Raw genomic sequence first — 20,880 nt, forward strand, 5'->3', positions numbered from 1 at the left:
GAGGGGGTCAATGGGGAAAAAACACAAACAAGCAAAGGAGACATCTGTAATAGTTTCAACAATAAAGATACATTTTTTAAAAATCACCATAGTCTTAATAAAATAATGAAGTATACAGTAAAAAAATAAAAATAAAGAAGAAGAAGTTTGGGATTTTCCAACCCATTAGCAAGGCTGCCTCCACAGTTAACCATTTGAGAGCTTCAGGTATCTAAGCATATCTTTGGTCTCCCTTTCTCTCCTTATTCAGGTTTCTAAATTGCTATGAACCATGGCCCAACTGTACTACAAAAAGGTCAACTACTCACCGTACAGAGACCGAATTCCCCTGCAAATTGTGAGAGCGGAGACTGAGCTCTCTGCAGAGGAGAAGGCCTTCCTCAATGCTGTAGAGAAGGGGGACTATGCCACTGTGAAGCAGGCCCTCCAGGAGGCAGAGATCTACTACAATGTCAACATCAACTGCATGGATCCTCTAGGCCGGAATGCTCTGCTCATTGCCATTGAGAATGAAAACTTGGAGATCATGGAGCTACTGCTGAACCACAGCGTGTATGTAGGTGATGCCTTGCTCTATGCTATCCGCAAGGAAGTGGTGGGTGCTGTGGAGCTTCTGCTCAGCTACAGGAGGCCCAGTGGAGAGAAACAGGTAAGAGAAGTCCCTATAGCCTGGAAAATAGCCACGGATAACAGGAAACTATAATCAAAAGCCTTGAAACTAGGGAAGGTCAGGTAGGCTAGAGTTGAGAAGCCCTATCATGGCAACCCTCTGCCCTCATCAATGATCTTAGGTGGTATCCTAGAGCTACCCTGCATGGCCTATGCTGAGTTTTACTCATTTTCCATTCCCTTATTAGTATTTTCCCTTATATATTCAATACTTAACAACCAAAAAGTATGCTCTCCATTTCCAAAATATTCAATCTTCTTTTACCCTCCCTACCCTCTGCTCTCTATCTTTATTTTATTTCTCTACTCAAAGTCACATTCTACAAAAGAAGAAACCAAACATAAACCTGAGCTTTCTCCTTTTATTAGCTTCTCTCTTGAAGGACAGGAGGCCTTTAAACATGAGAGTCACAATGCAAATGCAGATGGATACAGGGACTCACATATTTTTCTAATACCTGTCATATGACTGCATTCCACCCTTAGATGTTCAGGTGTTTGTCAGGCAATTCCACTGCTCTCATAGACACCTAAGTTTCATATTCTGGAGTCATCTTCAAGTCCTTCCTCTCCCTTGTCTCCATATCCAATCCCTAAACCTTGTGGTTTCTTCCTTCCTAATATATCTTACATACTTTCCTCTCTAGCCCAACTCCCACCACTCTGCCTCTGGTCCTTATCATATCTCTTCTAGAATACTGGTGCTCAAAGTGTGCTCCAGCATTAGCATCATCAGGGGAACTTGCTAAATGCAAATGCAAATCCTCAGGCACCACCAGAGGCTGAATTAGAAACTGGGGGTGGGGCCCAGCAAGCTGTGTCTTAATAAGCCCTCTAGGGAATTCTCATGAATACTCAGGTTTGGGAACCAATGTCCTAGAGTAACATTAAAATCTTCTAACTGGACTCTCTCCCTCTAGCCTCTTTCTTTCCCTCAAAAAATTCTGAACAATGATGCTGCTTATTCTTCCCAAAATATTGTAACAATTCTGTAATTCCTGTCCATCCTTTCAGCAACTACAATGTCTTCCCATTAGAAGAGAAACCAACTCAAGAAGCCTAGCACTCAACAGTCTTCATTAACAGTCTTTTCCAGTCCCATCTTCCCTAGTCTTTTCTAAACCCCTCAAGTCAAGCACATCTTCTGATTGTATTTCTTCCTTTGGAGCATAGCATTGAGTGCATAGTAGGGACAAAGAAAACACAGAGTCTTCAAATGTGGAACAGTACAATACATTAAAAAGTAGAAATAGTACAAATCAAAACTAAAACTGCAAAATTCTTAGAAAAAAAATATATATATAATATGCACTGTCCCCTCAGGAGTTCAACCAACCAGGAGTTCGATCACTTGCTATGACATGTGCTGACCACCAGTGGGTGGCACGGAATGAAGGGAGGTCCCAGCCAGCAGCTGACAGCCACTAAGGACCCTACCTGTGCACAAATTTCATACACTGGGCCTCTAGTTCATAATGAAAACATGCAACATCAAATCTTATGGGATATGACCAAAGCTGGGTTTAAAGGAAATTCATAGCTTCAATAATTTCCTAAACAAAAAGAAATGAAAATAAGCTTAGCGATAACTAGAAGACTAAGAATTATAATTGATAGAGCAGAAAGGAAAACATTAGATTAAAAGTTTCTTGAGTAAAAGGCCTGAATCCCTTTCTTCTCCATCAGCATTTAACACAGTGCCAAAAGAAAAGGGACCTTATCTCTCTTCTTCATTGCTGTATTCCAACACTGGGAAAGTGTCTGGAACATCAAATACGCTCAATAAATATTTATTCTATAAATGAATAGTACGCAATCAGCACTATGCTAAGCACCATAGACAACTTACTTTATCTAATCCTCCCAGTAACTCTGTTAGATAGACACTATTATTATTATCCCCATTCTATCAATGAGAAAAATATAGTCACAGGATGATTGTCAGTTGTCTAAGATCACAATAAATATCATAGCCAGGATTGAAAACCAAGCAGCCTACCTCCTAAACACACCCTCTTTTTAATTTTTTAAAATTTATTTCAGAGAGGAAGGGAGAGGTAGTGAGATAGAAACATCACTGATGAGAGAGAATCATTAATCGGCTGCCTCCTACACGCCCCACACTGCGGATCAAGCCTGCAACCCAGGCATGTGCCCTGACCGAAATCAAACTATAACCTCCTGGTTCATAGGTCAATGCTGAACCACTGAGCCATGCCAGCCAGGCCTAAACACACCCTCTTAACCACTAGGCTGTATTGCTTCCCTGGCAGTCTGAATTCCAAGCACAGGAGTTCTGAGATGGGGTAGGTCAGTGGAGTATGGATGGATGAGCTCTCTGGAATGAATTCATCATGTGAATTAATACCAAAGCAGAGAGATGTAAACATGTTCCCTACTTAGTCTACATCATCATCCACATAAAAAATGATTTGTTCTGTGCCCCATTTCCCCAAAGCCCTGCTAAGTGCCTGAGTGATTTAATATGCCAATCTGAACTAACATTTATCCAGCTACCCTGCAGCAAAATTATCTTGCTCACCTCTGAGATTACAGAGCCCTTCACTTAACTACCAATCACTCACTACTATATACTATTGGTCAGCCTTACTTGTGTAATTGTCTGATATCTGTACCTAGATTGGTTTTTTTAATCCTCACCCGGGGATATTTTTCCATTGATTTTTAGAGAGAATGGAAAGGAGGGAGGAGGGGGAGAGAAATAGAGACAAACATCAGTGTGAGAGAGATACATTGATTGGTTGCCTCCCACATGTACCCTGATCCAGGCCAGGGATCAAGCCTGCAACCAATGTATGTGCTCTTGATGGGGAATCAAACCTGTGACCCTTTGGTCCATGGGCCAATGTTCTAGCCACTGAGAAAAACTGTCCAGGCCTAATTGTATATTTTTAATGTGAGACACAATCTAATGCCCAAGTGTTTCCTATGCTTCTCCTATCAGTACCTAACCCAGTGCCTAGTATATAACGGGTAATATACAGGGGTAAAGCAAAAAGTAAGTAAATTGTAATAAATAATATAATAATCAATAAATTAATAATCTATACTAAATAAAAGAGTAATATGCTAATTAGACTGGGAGACCTTCTGAAGACCTTCCAGACATCCTTCTGGACAAAGCCGGGGGCTTGTCCGGCCTGCAAACTGCCCCCAAATGGCCCTCAGCCCCTCGCCCAGGCCAAGTCACGCCCCCAAGGAGACCCCCCCCACACTGATCTGAGACCTCCTTCAGGGCAGACCAGCAGCCCCAACCCATGCACCAGGCTTCTATCTATACTAATAAAAGGGTAATATGCTAATTAGACCAGGACACCTTCTGGACAAAGCCATGGTGGCAGGGCTGAGGCAGAGGTGGTTAGGGGCAATCAGGCTGGCAGGGGGGACAGTTGAGGGTGAGCAGGCTGGCAGGGGGGACAGTTGAGGGAGAGCAGGCCAGCGAGGGGGGACAGTTGGGGGCAATCAGTCTGGCAGGGGCAGGCAGTTAGGGGTGATCAGGCCAGAAGGGGGGACAGTTGGGGTTGATCAGGCTGGCAGGCAGAGTGGTTAGGGGCGATCAGGCAGGCAGGCAGGTGAGCAGTTAGGAGCCAACAGTCCCGGATTGTGGGAGGGATGTCCGACTGCCAGTTTAGGGATTGGCCCTAAACTGGCAGTTGGACATCCTCCGAGGAGTCCCAGATTGGAGAGGGCACAGGCCAGGCTGAGGGACACCCCCTCCTGTATGAGTTTCCGTGCACAAGGCCACTAGTAATACAATAATAAACTGTTTTACATACTCACAACTATAAACCTAGTTTTGTCAACCCCTGAATAAATATTTACTGATTAACATGAAGGAATTAAGTGTTACTCCCAGAAAAGCACATGGTTAGCTGATTGCAAAAGACATCAAGACTTTCATACTCACTCCCATTTGGCATCATAACTGTTTTGAAAGAGAGGAGAGCACAGAGGTGGTTCCAAAGAGGGAACTAGCAATATCAGTCCCGAGTTTGAAAGTAGGCCAGGTTCTTATTTGATGGCCTCCACTTCCTCCATCTTTCCCCATTGCTCTGGCAAACTCTGAGGAAGAAAGGTACCAGATAAACTTATACTAAAGTACAATCTAAGGCACGACCTTCCCTGAACAAAGGCTGTGCTTCACTCACAGAAATGAATCACAAATGGTGGAATATCAGGCATATTAAACCTGGGTAAAGCTATTTGGGGGAATCTGTCTTTACCAAGATCCTTTCAGACACACTGCTAGTATAAGACTTCCTTTGTCCATACTCAAAGATAACACCATTTGTACAAACACACAAAGCTGTCAGCTCTTCAGCAGCCTTCTCTTCCCTCTCTTCTCTCCCTCCCAACCCCTACACCAGCCTCTGCTAAATTTAATTTTCTTCCATTGCTTTGACAATCGCTGTAATAAGTCAGACGTCAGTAACTATAACAACAGATTGTCACTGTGCAGGAGCTCTACCTTTTGAGGAGAGAGAAACAATATTTATTTACCTGGGGGCAAGCAGGGATGTGAGTAAACACAGGACTCCTGAAGGACCGTGGATCCAGATGGGTAGGGGACTCTCAGGAAGACACTCTGCCCACAAACAGAATCCAAACACCTGTCCTTTTTCACAGAGGCCCTCTCTCATCTCTCCAAGGGATTGGGCACAGCTGACCTCCATCAATCTTCTGTAAACTAGTGCCCTCTTTAGCTTTATTGGGCATGGAGTTTGACCTAAAGCTGGCAGCAAGAACCCCTCAGCTTCCTCTAGCCCCAGTCCACTGTCCTCTTTTAGCCTATCAAAATTGCTCTCAGATAAAGATTGGAGGCCAGGCACAAATGGTTGACACTGACTTCAAGGATCAACACTTACATGGAGACCTGCATTTTTAATAAGGACAACTCATTAAGTAAAAATGGTGGTCTCTATTAGATTGAATTCCTTGCACTAGACAACAAGTAGAACATAGTGTGTGTGTGTGTGTTGTTACTGTACTGTCTTCTTGAGTGTGTTATTCTGTGGCCTTCATGCTGCTTCAGAAATATGACCCTCGCCCTAACCGGTTTGGCTCAGTGGATAGAGCATCGGCCTGCGGACTAAAGGGTCCCAGGTTCAATTCTGGTCAAGGGCATGTACCTTGGTTGCGGGCACATTCCCAGTAGGGAGTGTGCAAGAGGCAGCTGATCATTGTTTCTCTCTCATCGATGTTTCCAACTCTCTGTCCCTCTCCTTTCCTCTCTGTAAAAAATCAATAAAATATATTTGAAAAAAAAGAAATATGACCTTCTTGGCAGTATCCAGTCTGGAACCACTATACCACTATGGCCTATTTCAGTAGGAGTAGTTTTTGGCGACTTAGAGGACTTGTGATTCCTTGGGGTAAACACTCAAATAATTCTCAGAATTCAAATATTTTGGACTACAGAAGGTTTAATACCAGCTTATTTCTTGTCCATTAAATCTACTCCCTTTAGCTCACTGACTCTGGGCATCACTAGAAAAGCATCAGTAAGCAGGGACAGCAAATCTAGCAATAACCCAAAGACTTGTATCTGTGTATGGTCACAATAAGCTCAAAGATCAATAATTGTGCATATGGAGAACTTGTCAAAATGCACATCCCTGAGTCCCATTACATACCTACAGAATCAGAATCTTAGGATTTTGGCCTGGAATCAAAATTATAATAAGACCACATGTTTCTAGATAAGAGGTATATGTACCTCTCTGTATTTGTTTCACATATCTACCATAACAAAATACCACAAACTGGGTGACTTTAAATAAAGATATGGTTCAGGAGGCCAGAAGTCCAAAATAAAGGTGTTGACAGGGCTAGTTCCTTCTGGAGCCGCTAAGGAGAATCTGTTCCATGCCTTAGCTTATAGCCACATCACTTCAATCTCTGCCTCTCTCATCACATATAGTCCTCCTCAGTGTCTTTGTGTTCAAATACCCCTCTCCTTTCTTTTATAAACACAGCAGAGATTTGGTTTAGGGCCCACCCTAATTGACCTCATTTTAACTTCATTACATCTACAAAGACCCTTTTTTCAAATAAGGTCACATTCATAGGTACTGAGGTTTAAGACTTGAACATATCTTTTAAGGGGACACACTTCAACCCACCATACTCTTTATGAGAAATACTAGCCTAGATAAGTGGCTTTCAAACGTTTTCAGAGCTTTTCATGAAATAAAATCCTGCCCAGATGTAAAACAGACAAACTAATCCAAGCAGAGCTGCCCTAGTTTAAGTGCAGATTGGGACCCAAAGCCCTACTTGTTCACACACACACACACACACACACACACACACACACACACATACACTCCAATACCTGCTTTCTGCCTGAGGAGCAAGCATAGCTGGAAAACTACTGGCCTAGAAAACAGAATGACAGCCTCTAATTCAGAGTTTCAGGTACTAGCCATTTGTAGCAGGCCAAAGACCTTGGGCAACTCATTAAGTTGGGTGTCAATTGGATGTCTTTTACACACATCCAATTATGGAATCACTCTACATCTCAATTTCCTCATCTATAAAATGAAGCTAGTAATATATGCCCCTACCTAATCTAGGGATCTATTGTAAAGAAGAAATAAAATAAGATATGTTAAAGTATTTTGAAAAAAATTTAAATGCTAGACAGAAGTCAGTGACTATTATTTTCAGCTTTACTCTATCAGTTTGACTTAACCCATCATATTGTGTGGAGAGACCAGCTGACAAGTGGCACTCATCACAAGTCACCACCAGTACAGTGAGAGGGAGAGGCTGGTGAACAAGCTGGCCCAGTTCAGAGATTACCTCCTTCTGCCTGGCCTTGACGACAGTGGTCTCCCTTTTGCTGTCAGGCAAGCTGCACAACCTCAAAGTCATCCCTCCTTGTTCACTAAAGTCTAAGTATTTGAGCAATAGGGAGGTAGAGCTGCTGGCTTCTCTATGGAGAGCCCACCCAAGTACTTTTCTTTCTTGGTCACTTGCATCAATGCAGGCAGGGGGAAAGAGGCTAAGCCAACCTTCTCCCCATGGCCCACCCCTGTGAGCTCTGCCATAATTACTCATTTTTCTGTGGCAGATACCTCCAAATTGAAATTGGTCTCACAGATGAGCTAGCGAGATTAAGTCTCAGCAACACTGGTAAGTTTTTGTATTAAGATTGTAGAAAATCAGTAACAAGGCACTCTATTTACTCCTTCTCCAGTCTGATCCTTGGTCTCAAAGATTGAACAGTGTGAAGGGGGACACTAAGGGCCCAGGTAAATGTGATTGGAGCACCAATAGGGGTTAAAGAGTCTAGCCTATAAATATCAGTCAATATGAAAGCAGAAATTAAAAGAGAGAATTGTAAAAGTCACCCTGCTATTTATAGGCAGCCTGGCATGGTGGAAAGAACAGAGGCTTTGGAGTCATCCACCTCTGAGGTGTCTTTACCTGGACAAGTCACTTAATCTCGCCAAACCTCAGTTTCTTTATCTGTAAATGAGAATGACAATGGAGTCTATTTCATAGTTATAGTGAGAATTAAATAAAAGAATACATGTATATTACTTACAACAGTGCCTGAAAATGAATATTCAATAAATGATAGCTAGTACTAACTACTCATACTCCTATTCATTGAAGCTGTGATGATATGACCTTCTGGCTAATCTAAATTGTTTCTTTTTTAAGTATTAAGTACCCACTAACACATAGTAGCTAAAAGTTCAGACTGCATGACCTTTGGAATGGTGTTTACCCTGATTGAGCATCATTTTCCTTATCTGTATAATGGGGTAAATGATATTACCTACATCATAGGTTGTTGCAAGTTTAAAATGAGAATTATTATTTAACATTTGACATAATTACATAAGCACTAATACAAACTATTATTAATATTACTAACTCTTTGTTACCTGAATTTCCCAATATAACAGTAGGTGTTTATGCCTATAATAATCTGAGTAACAGCTTTAATTCTATGATTTTCATTCCACAAAGTTCTAGGCCAAAAAAAATGGGTTGTGTCAAGAAAATAAATCAGCCACTTCATAGGGGGGAAAAAAGGTCAGAGTGACTGCATGGCATCATATTGGCTAAACTGATTAAGTGAGTTACCTCCACTCATATATCTGTGCTGAATTTTAATAAACCTGGCCTACTTCACTCACAGATCACAATTGTAGAGAGCTTAGAGATCATTAGTTCTGAAGTGACATGTCCAAGGTCACTTAGCTGAGCCCTGTACCGACACAAAAGCTTTCTCTCTCTCCAGACACTCTTTCTACTATGCCACTCTGCTTCTAAGGAATCATTAAAAGTGGTAATATTTACAACAAAGCTGAAAATAAACAAAGCAGCTACAAGTAGTGTCTGTCTAGAATAACTCATTGAAGACAGAGTTCCAACAAATATTAATTCTTTTCAGTTCTATTCAATTTTCTAAGCATTTATGACTACTAATCATATGCCTCACAATAAATTTGAAAGATACAGTTAGTGCCCTTGAGAAATTTATAGTCTCATGGGGAGAACAGACATGCACATGCTATCTAACCAGTCCACCCATCTTAATGGACATGGACTTCTGTGTTCCAAGGGTCACAAAAGACTGAAGATAGTGATGTTTGCCTTTCAGAGAAAAAATTATTAAAACTTGAACTCAAGTAGACCAAGAGAGCTGGCTATGTAATACTTCACAAGGAAGAAACCATGAAGTAATCTCAAAAGCGAGTGACTAAAAAGAAACGCATGAGGTTTTTTAGCCATGACCCTCCTCATCTCCCTTCAGGGTTATCACCAACTCAGGGCTTTCATAGTTGAGAATAGCCTTTAACCCACATACACATGTCTAGTTAAGGAGTTACCTCTTGTCTGTCCTCCTTCACCTCACAGGTATAGTTTTCTAGAGGGCAACTATTTTCTGTTTCCTTTTCACCCCAGGCTCCTCGCTGTTTTTGGTTTTTCCAGATTATGGCTCTTGTCACAAACTCAGTTCAAGTGTGAAATATCAGTGCAACATTCAGAGCTCCTCCATCTCCCCTCCATCAGTTCTATCCCAGTGCACCAAACACCACCTTGTACTGATTCTTTCCCATATGCCAACAACAAACATGGGAAAGAAATAGAACAGTACAAGGAAACATGCTACAATGTCCAAAATGTGTAAAATGGACAATATAGGAGGTCACTCTGGATACAAGTAGACAGAGAGATTTCAAGGGCAGAACATTTCAGATAAGAAACAGGCCTTGAGCTGGAAAGGAAGAAAGAGGAGGGAGACACACTGGTCAGAAGGAAGTAAATGGACAATGACATCGATAGTGGGAATGAAGGTGGCTTGTTCACAGTGGGTCCTGTAATGATAAAAAAAAATGCTTGAGGCTCATGTTACCCTCATGAGATTAGGATCATAGAGGAAGACCACAGATACCTTATTCAGAGTCAGAACACTGGGACAGGTGGGTCCTGGGTCATATCACAAACAGTAGTTGCTGGGTTTCTGTGCTCATCTGCCCTCCCTTTTTTTCTTTGTTACTAATTGGAGTAAAGAAGAATGAGTCAATGGACATTAGTTGAGCTGATCCTTAGTTGGGACCATCGTGAACAATTACCACCATCCCAGCTGGTTGTTACTGGTCCTCTGAATGGCAGTGGGAGCTGAGAGGGCTAGTGTGGGATGAAAGAAAGAAGCTAGAGCCACTGATCACTCAGGGGCTGGTTGGGTAGAAAATATTTATGAGGAATTGACCATATTGAAATTTTACTTTCCCCTTTCATCTCCCTTCCCTCCACATACACACAGGTACAATATCTGTGTTGAATTTTAATGTCATTAGTTGACAACTCTCTTGGCATCCATATCATGCCTATAAGGTTCCTCTTCTCTCTCTGACCACTAACTTTTAGTCTCTTTTTCAAATCCTTTGATATTAGTGCTACCAAGAGTTCTGTCACTTCTCCCTTTGTAGACCAATATTTACCAAAAGCTTCATAATTTATTTTCCAAATTTTAGCTATACATAACCATCTAGATGTACCCCCAAACATTTAAAAATCACTATGTCTAATAATAAAAATAGCAAACACTAATTTAGCACTTACTCTGAGCCAGGCACCATTCTAAGTACATAATATACATTAACTTATTTGATACAATCATCCTGTAATGCAGGATAATACTATTAACCATCCTTACAAATGGGGACATCAGGAGGTTAAATAAGGAACAAAAGAGGTTACATAAGTTTCCCAAGCTAGTAAGCGGACAAACCAGGATTCAAACCTAAGCAGACTTAGCAGTAGAGTCTATTTTCTTAATCCCTGTTCTAGTCTCACTTTGTCCTCCATAGCATCCTCCTCATCCAGTGTATCCTTTCCAGAGATGACTCCTGTCTCCTTCCAGTTATCCTTTTAGTTATCTAGATATGAAACCTTGCAGTTGTCTTCATCTTTACCCTCTCCTTCAACTATCACACCCAGTGGGTTACCAAGTCCCTTTGAATTACTTGATTGAGGTGAGGAGGCAAACATATAAACAATTAGTTGAAATATAAATGCTATTAGAGATAAGACAGTCCTGCATTTGATCATGTTACTCAAATGACCACAGAGGTTCCTTATTTCCTATGGAATAAACTTCAAAATACAGGCACAGGGTTGATAGTTTGAGGAAATAGGGCTGGCTAATTGCCCCTCAAATCAGTTGAATTGTCACTAACAAATCCAGCCCTAGGACTTTGGAGTTAGTTAGGCCAACAGACAGAACAGAATAAGGGAAGTGGTTTCTTCTCCTGTCAACAGAGTCTCTGGAGTCAGGAGAACCACCTTAGTGAGGGTCATGCTGGATTCATGGGCCAGTTGATAAATGCAAACTTTGTTGCCTCTGGCAGAATTAAGTGGCCCCAATCTAGCAGCTAGTCTCTGTTCTAAGGAGTATGTCTGCCTTGTGAAGTTCTCAGTAAAGAGAAGGTAATCAGCACTTAAATACCAAGATCTTGATTGAATAAAAGCGTACTGTTTCACTTGTTATTAGTGAATTGCTATTATCTCTTCATTAGTAAAGGAGGGCTGTGAACCAGATAAGAAAAGGGCACATCCAAAGACAGTAAAATCAGAGAAGGATGATGAAGATGGTCCCAAAGACAAATCCGTGAGTCTACCACCTTTACCTCTTCCCCTGAAGAAGGAGGCAGGGGTGACGGCCCATTACAAAAACCCTGAGGCTGGACAGTGGAGTTTCTAAATCCCTTTCTACTCTTCAAGGACAAACTGGAGTGATTTAATATTTGTAGCCACCATCAGCTCCATTATCCATATCAGAATAGTGGATGGAACTTTGGAGCTAAAAAAATTACCTCTACAAATCCTCAAATCAACCCCTTGTCTTCAAATAAGCAGATAGTATCTCACACCTTCCAATGGGCCTGCACAGAGAAGGTTTCAATCCCCACTGAGTCAGCCAAAGTTTAGAACAACTTGGACTTTGTCTACACAACTGAAATAAAAATGTACCTCCCTTTCCCCCTTTCTTATTTCTTAACTCTCAAAATGAGGTGTGAAATTATTCAAGTACTAGAGGCCCAGTACACGACATTCGTGGACCGAGGGTGGAGGGTCCCTCAGCCTGGCCTACGCCCTCTCACAGTCTGGGATCCCTCAGGGGATGTCTGCCTGCCAGATTAGGGGGATGTCTGACTGCTGGGATGGGGCCTAAACTGGCAGTCAGATATCCCTCTCAGAGTCCCTGGCTCCTTAACGCCCACCTGCAACAGAGGTGGGAGAGGCTCCTGCCTCCAATGCTGTTCTTGCCAGCCGCGAGCCAGCTGAGCGGCGCTCCCCCCTGTGGGAGCACACTGACCACCAGGGGCCAGCTCCTCCTGCGTTGAGCTTCTGCCCCCTTGGTGGTCAGTGCACATCATAGAGACCAGTTGTTCTGCCATTCAGTCAATTTGCATATTACCTTTTATTATATAGGATTAGGATCCTAAGTCACCACCACCACCCTTTTCCACATTCATTTGTTTACTTTGAAATTTTTGTTACAAAAGAATTAAATTACTGTAAGGATTAAAACAGTATAAAAGCATGGTAAGGGAAACATACCATTTCCCACTCTCATGGTCAACTCTGTAAAAGCCATCTCTAAGAACAATATAGGTGTATTTCCTAGGTATTTTCTATGCATATTCAAACAGAAGCACACATAGACACACAGACTTTTCAAAAATGTTCTGACTTGTTTCTTTTTTCTTTACAAAACATATGGGCATTTTTCTATGTGAAGATATTTATCTTTACTATATTCTTTTTTATATTTTGTATTGATTTTAGAGAGAGAGGAAAAGAAGGGAGAGATAGAAACATTGATGAGAGAGAAACATCAATTGGTTGCCTCCCTGTATACCTCCTGCTGGGGATCTGTTCCTGCAACCTGGACATATGCCCTGGACAGGAATCAAACTGGTGACCTCCTGGTTCGTGGTTTGATGCTCAACCACTGAGCAACACCTGCCAGGCTTTACTGTATTATTTTTAATGACAGTATTGCATTGTATCATACAAATGCACCATATTTATTTAACCAGCCATCTATTTAAATTGTTTCAAGTATATTTAGACTTTGAGCTTTTTTTATATTTTTGCTTTACTGAACAATGCTGTAATGAATATCCCTGTATATACATGTCTTTGAACACTTGTGTGATTATATCTGTAAGGTAAATCCTAGTAATGGAATTATGGAATCACAGGGTGTGTGCATTTTAAAATTTTACTATACATTGCAAAATTTCTCTCCTACCAACAGTGTGTAAGAGTATCCTTTTCATATATTTGCAATCATAAACTGCAAAAAATCAAAGATTAAAAAATATTTGTCAATCTGACAGGCTAAAAATGCTATCTCATTATCATTTTACATTTGAATTCCTTATTATAAGTGGGATTTCACATTATAAGGGATTTATTTTATGAGTCAACTTTTTATTTTTAACTAGAGTCTTTTCTCTTTCTTCCTGATTTGTCTAAACTCTTTGTACATTACAGTCATTAGCACTTTATTTATTCTTTTAAAAAAAAAAACCTAACTTATTAGAGAACAGTGGTATACCCAGACTTTTATAACAATTGGAGCAAAGAACAAAGCTAATTGTGTTCTAGATCTTTTAAATTTTCTGCATAAGAATATAGAATTGTTTTAGTAATACTTAAAATGCCTTAGGGTTTCTCTGGTATATGCATGAAAGTATTCATGCTTAATCATTCATTTATTTTTAAGTTTAGGGCTTAAGTATCTTTGTTCAAAGGAAAGAAAGTCTTGACAGCACAGAAATAGAGGACTGGAAAGGCCTACATCTCAAGCCCAAGGGAAGTAGACAAGATACAGAAACAAGAAAAAGGGTTGGTCTTTATATATATAAAGAGCCAGGGCCAGTAACATCCAAAACAACTGAAGGGATGACCGAACACCAGGCTGCATGTGCAGCAGGCTCGGGTGGGTGGGGACTGGTGAGGGGCTGAACTGTTGACCTCTTGGAGAGAGAGAAAGAGAGAGGCGCGGCTGATCAGCAGCTGCCACGGATGCTGGCAAGGCCCAGAGAGAGAAGCAGGGTCTGATACATAGCCTCCGTGGCAGCTGCTGATCAGCCCTTGCCTCTCTCTCTCACCAGGCCTCACCAGCAGCCCCGTGTCTCTCTCTCTCTCTCTCTCTCTCTCTCTCTCTCTCTCAGAGAGGTCAGCAGTTCAGCCCCCTCACCAGCAGCCTGGGTCGGCTGCTGGTCAGCCCTGCCTCTCTGATCAGGCCCAGAGATAGGCATGGAGACACTGACTGGCATAGAAACCGACCAATCAGAACCAAGTCTGGGTGAACTGCAAGGAGCCAATGGCTGCCTAGAAGGCGGAGCTTTTGACACTGACTGGCATAGAAACTGACCAATCAGAAACAAATCTGGGTGAACTGTGAGGAACCAACGGCTGCCTAGGAGGCAGAGCTTTTGACACTGACTGGCATAGAAACCGACCAATCAGAACCTAATTGGTGAACTGCGAAGGCAGAACCTAAGCTGGGACCTGAGGAGGGGTTTTAAGGGCAACAGCTGTTTGGTGTAAGGTGTAAGAAAGAGGTTCAATTTTTTAATGACCAGTTTGGCAGTATAGTGCATATGGCTGGCTATCAGTCCAGATATAGGGATTATGTATTTTTATCTGCCAAGAGCATCTCCTCCTGCTGAAAAAGACTCCCCCCGCCCATTTAAGCAATCCTATCCTATATAATCTATCTATACTAATAAAAGGGTAATATGCTAAGTAGACTGGGTCGACCCACCATCTTCTGGATGTCCAACTTCCTTCAGAACAAAGCCATGGTGGTGGGGGCCAAGGCAGAGGCAGTTAGGTGCAATCAGGCTGGCAGGGGAGGGCAGTTGGGGGCAAGATCAGGCCAGCAGGGGGTTAGAGGCAATCAAGCCAGCAGGGGAGGGCAGTTGGGGGCAACCAGGCCAGCAATGGAGGGCAGTTGGGGGCGATCAGGCAGGCAGAGGCATTTAGGGGCGATCAGGCTGGCAGGAGAGAGCAGTTAGGGGTAAGATCAGGCCAGCAAGGGAGGGCAGTTGGGGGCGAGATCAGGCTGGCAAGGAAGGGTAGTTGGGAGCAACTAGGCCAGCAGGAGAGGGCAGTTGGGGGCGACATCAGGCCAGCAGGGAAGGGTCATTGGGGGTGAGATCAGGCTGGCAGGGGAGGGCAGTTGGGGGTGAGATTAAGCTGGCAGGGGAGAGCAGTTAGGGGTGATCAGGCAGGCAGGCAGAGGCAGTTAGGGGCAGTCAGGCAGGCAGAGGGGTTAGGGGCAATCAGGCAGGCAGGCAGAGGTAGTTAGGGGCGATCAGGCAGGCAGGCAGGCACGTGAGCAGTTAGGAGCCAGTGGTCCCAGATTGTGAGAGGGATCAGGCTTAAACTGGCAGTCAGACATCCACCAAGGGGCCCCCAATTGGAGAGGGTACAGGCTGGGCTGAGGGGAACCCTCCCCCGTACACGAATTTCGTGCACCAGGCCACTAGTATATATATTTCAGAGAGGAAAGGAGGGATAGAGAGAGATAGAAACATCAATTATGAGAGAGAATCATTGATCGGCTGCCACCTGCATGCCCCCTACTGGGGATCAAGCCCACAACCTGGGCATGTGCCCTGACTGGGAATCGAACTATGACCTCCTGGTTCATAGGTCAACACTCAACCACTGAGCCAAGCCAACTGGGTGAAGGTTGGTCTTTAGCAAAGGAATGAGTTCTAACACTCAAGCAATGGCAAATATCCATTGAATCCATTATTTTCCCTGACTTCATTGGCAGCAGAGTTGCTACTTCAGAAAATATGGCAAGTATCAAATACATAGGAAAATATTTCCTTGATTTCCTTAGTAGGGAAAAGATGTAAAAGGCAAACAACATGTGACTTGTTGAGTCTATATCATTTCTGGTCTAAACTCTCCAAATTGTTTTCACTGAGCAGATAAATAGGATAGTCCAAGTTCTTGCTTTATTTGAAGCCATGCTGACATAATCATCTACACTAAAAATGTTTTGACACTGAGAGTATTGATGTATAGTGCCAAAATAGATGATCAGGTAGCCCTCTGATATAGAGGCTTTTAGTTTCTTCTTGTTCAGCAGTCAATAAAAGGTGTTTACGTCTGGAATAGAACAATCTTAACAAGCTCAAAGAAGAGAAGCTTTATCTCGATTGATGCTACCAATGACACCAATTGTCTGTTACTTCAGTTATTTTTTCTACTTTGATTTGAGAAGAGCTAGTAAGTTCAGAAATTCACAAAACAAACAAATCAAGCTTTCCAGTGTTTGAAGTATTTGAACTGCAAATATAGACTCACAATATCTGGAAAGGCCTAAAAGAATAGAGGATATCATGAGATGCCCATGACAAGATACTTCAAGCTTTGAATCATTCCAGACCATCCTAGAATTTGACAACTTTTCAACACTCAATCACCTTACCCTAGTTCAAGTCATGGTTACCTCTCACCTGGACAACTGTAGTAGCTTATTAACTGATTTCCCCTCCTTTCATTCTCAGCCCCACATAATCCAGTATTTTCCCTGAAACTGAGTCACACTTTTAAAACTAACTGTGTCACTCTGATCAAAGCCCTCCAAAGCCTTTTTCAATGCCTATAGGACTCTGCATGATCTGGTCCCCTGCTCTTTGATCTCATCTCTTACCCCTCTTATCTTACTTGATCTGTTCCAGCCATACTCACCTCTTATAGGAATGGTCTACCCTCAGTTCCTTTGTCTGAAATGTTCCTCATACAAGTAACTGCATGGCTGGCTCCCTTTGTTTCTTTAGATATCTTCTCCAATGTTATCTTATCAGGCAGACCTTCCTTGATTTTCTTATATAAAAATAGCACATCCCCCATTGTTCCCTATTCCCTTGCCCTGATTCAAGATTCTCCATAGCACTTACCACCATATGACATATATGTTTGTTGCCTATGTCACCTCTCTAGAGAAAGGACTTTGTCTATTTTGTTCACTTTTGAATCTCCAGTGCCTAGAATAGCTCTTGGAACATGGCAAGTATCCCATAAATGTGGGGGTGGTTGCTATATGATTTCATTTATATAAAGTTTCAGACAAGCAATCTCATTCATGAATTCAGGGATAGTGATTGCACTTTGGTGGGGGGGATGAAGGTAGTGGTGGGAAGGGTTTCTAGGATGTTGATAATGCTCTTTTATTTATTGAGCTGGGTAGTGGTTACAGGGATGTATTCATTTGGGATAATTCATAAAGTATACCATAAATGTTTTTAATTGAGTTATAATTAACATATAACATATTAATTTCATTTATACAATGTAATGATTTGATATATATACATATATATATATATATATTTATTACAAAATGATCACCACATAAGTCTAGTTAACATTCATCACCATTCATAGTCACATATTTTTTTGTAATGAAAACTTTTCACACTTACTCTCTAAGCAACTTTCAAATATAAAGTACAGTATTACTAACTATAGTCATCATGCTGTACATTACATTCCTGGGACTTATTTATTTTATACTTGGAGGTTTGTAACTTTTTTTTAATATATATTTTATTGATTTTTTACAGAGAGGAAGGGAGAGAGATAGAGAGTTAGAAACATCGATGGGAGAGAAACATCGGTCAGCTGCCTCCTGCACACCCCCCACTAGGGATGTGCCCACAACCAAGGTACATGCCCTTGACCGGAATTGAACCCGGGACCCCTCAGTCCGCAGGCCGACACTCTATCCACTGAGCCAAACCGGCCAGGGCGTGGAGGTTTGTAACTTTTGACCACCTTCGCCCATTTCCTCTATCCTCCAATCCCCACCTCTGGCAATAACCAATCTCCAATCTGTTCTCTGTATCTATGAGTGCACTTGACAACACAGAAATAGAGGAACTGATTCCACATATAAGGAAGGTCATATGATATTTGTCTTTCTCTGTCTGACTTATTTCACCAGCATAATGTCCTCAAGGTCCATCCATGTTGTCACACATAAATAGTTTTTTGAATAAGTGAAATTAATAGAATGTCAGACTTGGAAAGATTATTTAACCCATTCCTCCCTATTTTATAGATGGGGACAGTGAGGCTCACAGAGGAGATGTGATTTATTCAGACTCAATAAACTGACTCTTATAGCAGAGCCAAGATGCATAACTTCTGATTTTCAATTGTTACTTCCACTACAATAAAAAATTAAATTATCTGTCTTTAAAGCCACTCAGAGTGAGTTCTATAGTCACCTGTTCTGGAGTCTAGCACCATGAACTGTCTTCCAAGGAATATAACCTAAGTCCTTCATCTTAAAGGATTATAACCTAAGTAATTTTCTCTACTTCAGCTCTGGGTGGACAGAAAAGGCATTATAAAGATATACAAACCTTCTTTCAGTCTATATTTGTTATTTTAAAGAGCTGCTATTTACTTTAAACAAACCCAAGGCAAGGTTTCTCATTCCCATGGTACCCCAAAAGACTTACAAACCCCATGAAGCAAGCCTCTCATTAGATGGCAGGGATCTAGAGACCCAAGCAAGGAAGGCCACATGAGTGTCTAAATGACAATACCTTTGGCTCCAGGTTAGTGCAGTTGAGGTAGGAGAGATGAAAATGAGTCCTCTAAAAAATATATCTGTGTCTAAAAGCTGAACATATTTAACCAATAGGCCTTGGCCTTGGATCTGAAACATTTATTTGTGATATTGATGTGGTCATAATTCACTGCTTTTACTAACTAAATCGCCTTCCCTTGGACTACTAAGGGTGTACACAGTGATTGGCCCTGGTTTGGCCTTGGCGTCATTACTTGTCTGCCTTCCCTGTTGAGACTGCCACGATTAGCAGGTTTCGCAGGACAAGGTGGGCTTGCAATATTCTGCTGCCGGTGCTAAGTTTTGGGGAGTAATAGCTTATCTGATCAGAATGCAAAATGTTCTCTGGACCCTAGAACTTACTTGGGAGAAAATGCCACAAATCTTATTTGGGAGAAATAACTTAAATGAGCGAGGTTTTCTTAAATAGAAATAATTCTTCTTTGGTCGTTTCCCCCACTTTTTCATTTAAAGTACCAAGAAGGAAGCCTGAATTCATATATTCAACTAAATTATTCAACTGGTAATATCATTTCTATCCCCCTTGGTTTTCAAGATTGGAGAACAAAACCCAGTAGCCAGACTCAACACTAATCTAGCACTCTCAATCCTTAACTCCTTCTTTGGAACCAGGCTAAAATATTTCCTGAAAGACCCTTGAGCCCAGCATCCATAAGCTGATCAGATGAATGATCAGATGAACCACCTTATACCTAGAGTAATCCTATCTAATAAAAGAGAAACATGGTAATTAGCCATACCTCTGCTACCCTTCCCATTGGCTAATCAGGGCGATATGCAAATTAACTGCCAGCCAAGATGGCGGCCGGCAGCCAGGCAGCTTGAAGCGAACAGGAGGCTTGCTTGCTTCAGTGACTGAGGAAGCAACATTCCCCGCCTGCCGCTGCTGGCCTCTGAGCTTGCAGTTTGAAACATTGTTACAAATATAAAAGCTAAACAAAACCCCAGAAACCTGCTTTCAGCAAGCCGAGCCTCAGAGCTGGAGTTGAAACAGTGTTTCGATTATAGAACCCAAACAAACCAGATACCTGCTTTCAGCAGCCGAGGCATCAGAGCTGGAGCCAAGCCTCAGAGCTAAAGCTGGCCCAGAATAAAAAAAAAAAAGAAAAAAAGGAGCAGTTGGGAGCTTCAGTCACCCGCCAGCCTGAAAACAGCCCTCAGCCCCTCACCCAGACTGGCCAGGCACCCCAGTGGGGACCCCCACCCTGAAGGGGGTGTGACCAGCTGCAAACAGCCATCAGCCCCTCATCCAGGCTGGCCAGGCACCCAAGCGGGACCCCCACCCTGATCCAGGACACCCTTCAGGGCAAACCAGCTGGCCCCCACCCATGCACCAGGCCTCTATCCTATATAGTAAAAGGGTAATATGCCTCCCAGCACCAGGATCAGTGGAGTCGCGAGGCCTCCCGGCACCGGGATCAGCGTGACAGGGGGCAGCGCCCAAACCCCCTGATCGCCCTGCGGCTCTGTGTGTGACAGGGGGTGGGGCCACAACCTCCCTATCCACCCTGCTCTGTTCGTGACAGGGGAAGGCGCCCCAACCCCCTGATCAGCCCTGCTCTGTGCCTGATAGGGGGGAGCTCCCCAACCCCCTGATCGCCCTGCGGCTCTGTGTGTGACAGGGTGCGGCCCCCCAACCCCCTGATCGGCCCTGCTCTGTGGGTGATAGAGGGCGGCGCCCCAACCCCCCCCCCCCCCACGGGCCCTGCTCTGTGTGTGACGGGGTAGAGCCATAACCTCCCCATCGACTTTGCCTGTGAGTGGGATAAGGAGGGGCACCCCACCCTCCCATCGATCCCTCCTGTGTCTGTGAGTGAAAGGGGAATCGCCACATCCCCACCCATCGCTGCTGTGTGGATGAGTGGGGGGGGCGACTCACCTCCCCACTGAAGCGTGCCTGGATGGGCTAGACCTAAGGATTGCGCCTCCTCTCTCCCTCACCGAAGCAGTGTTATTCAAGAGGGTGTATCTCCCTATCGCTCACAGATCGCACCAGGCCATAGACGAGCTGAGGGACCCCCTCCCCC

General features: G+C 42.9%; 1 protein-coding gene across 1 annotated transcript in view; it reads left to right on the forward strand.

Annotated features, from left to right (window-relative positions):
• Positions 1 to 271: 271 nt before the first annotated feature.
• Positions 272 to 20,880, forward strand: part of TRPC5 (transient receptor potential cation channel subfamily C member 5) — a 150,339-nt gene continuing 129,730 nt past the window's right edge. Inside the window, exon 1 of the mRNA XM_023758584.1 lies at positions 272 to 649. Within this exon, the coding sequence (XP_023614352.1) occupies positions 272 to 649 (378 nt within the window). The remainder of the gene's footprint in view (positions 650 to 20,880) is intronic.

The sequence above is a fragment of the Myotis lucifugus genome, unplaced genomic scaffold (assembly GCF_000147115.1).
Source record: "Myotis lucifugus unplaced genomic scaffold, Myoluc2.0 scaffold_2, whole genome shotgun sequence".
Classification (NCBI taxonomy): Eukaryota; Metazoa; Chordata; class Mammalia; order Chiroptera; family Vespertilionidae; genus Myotis; species Myotis lucifugus.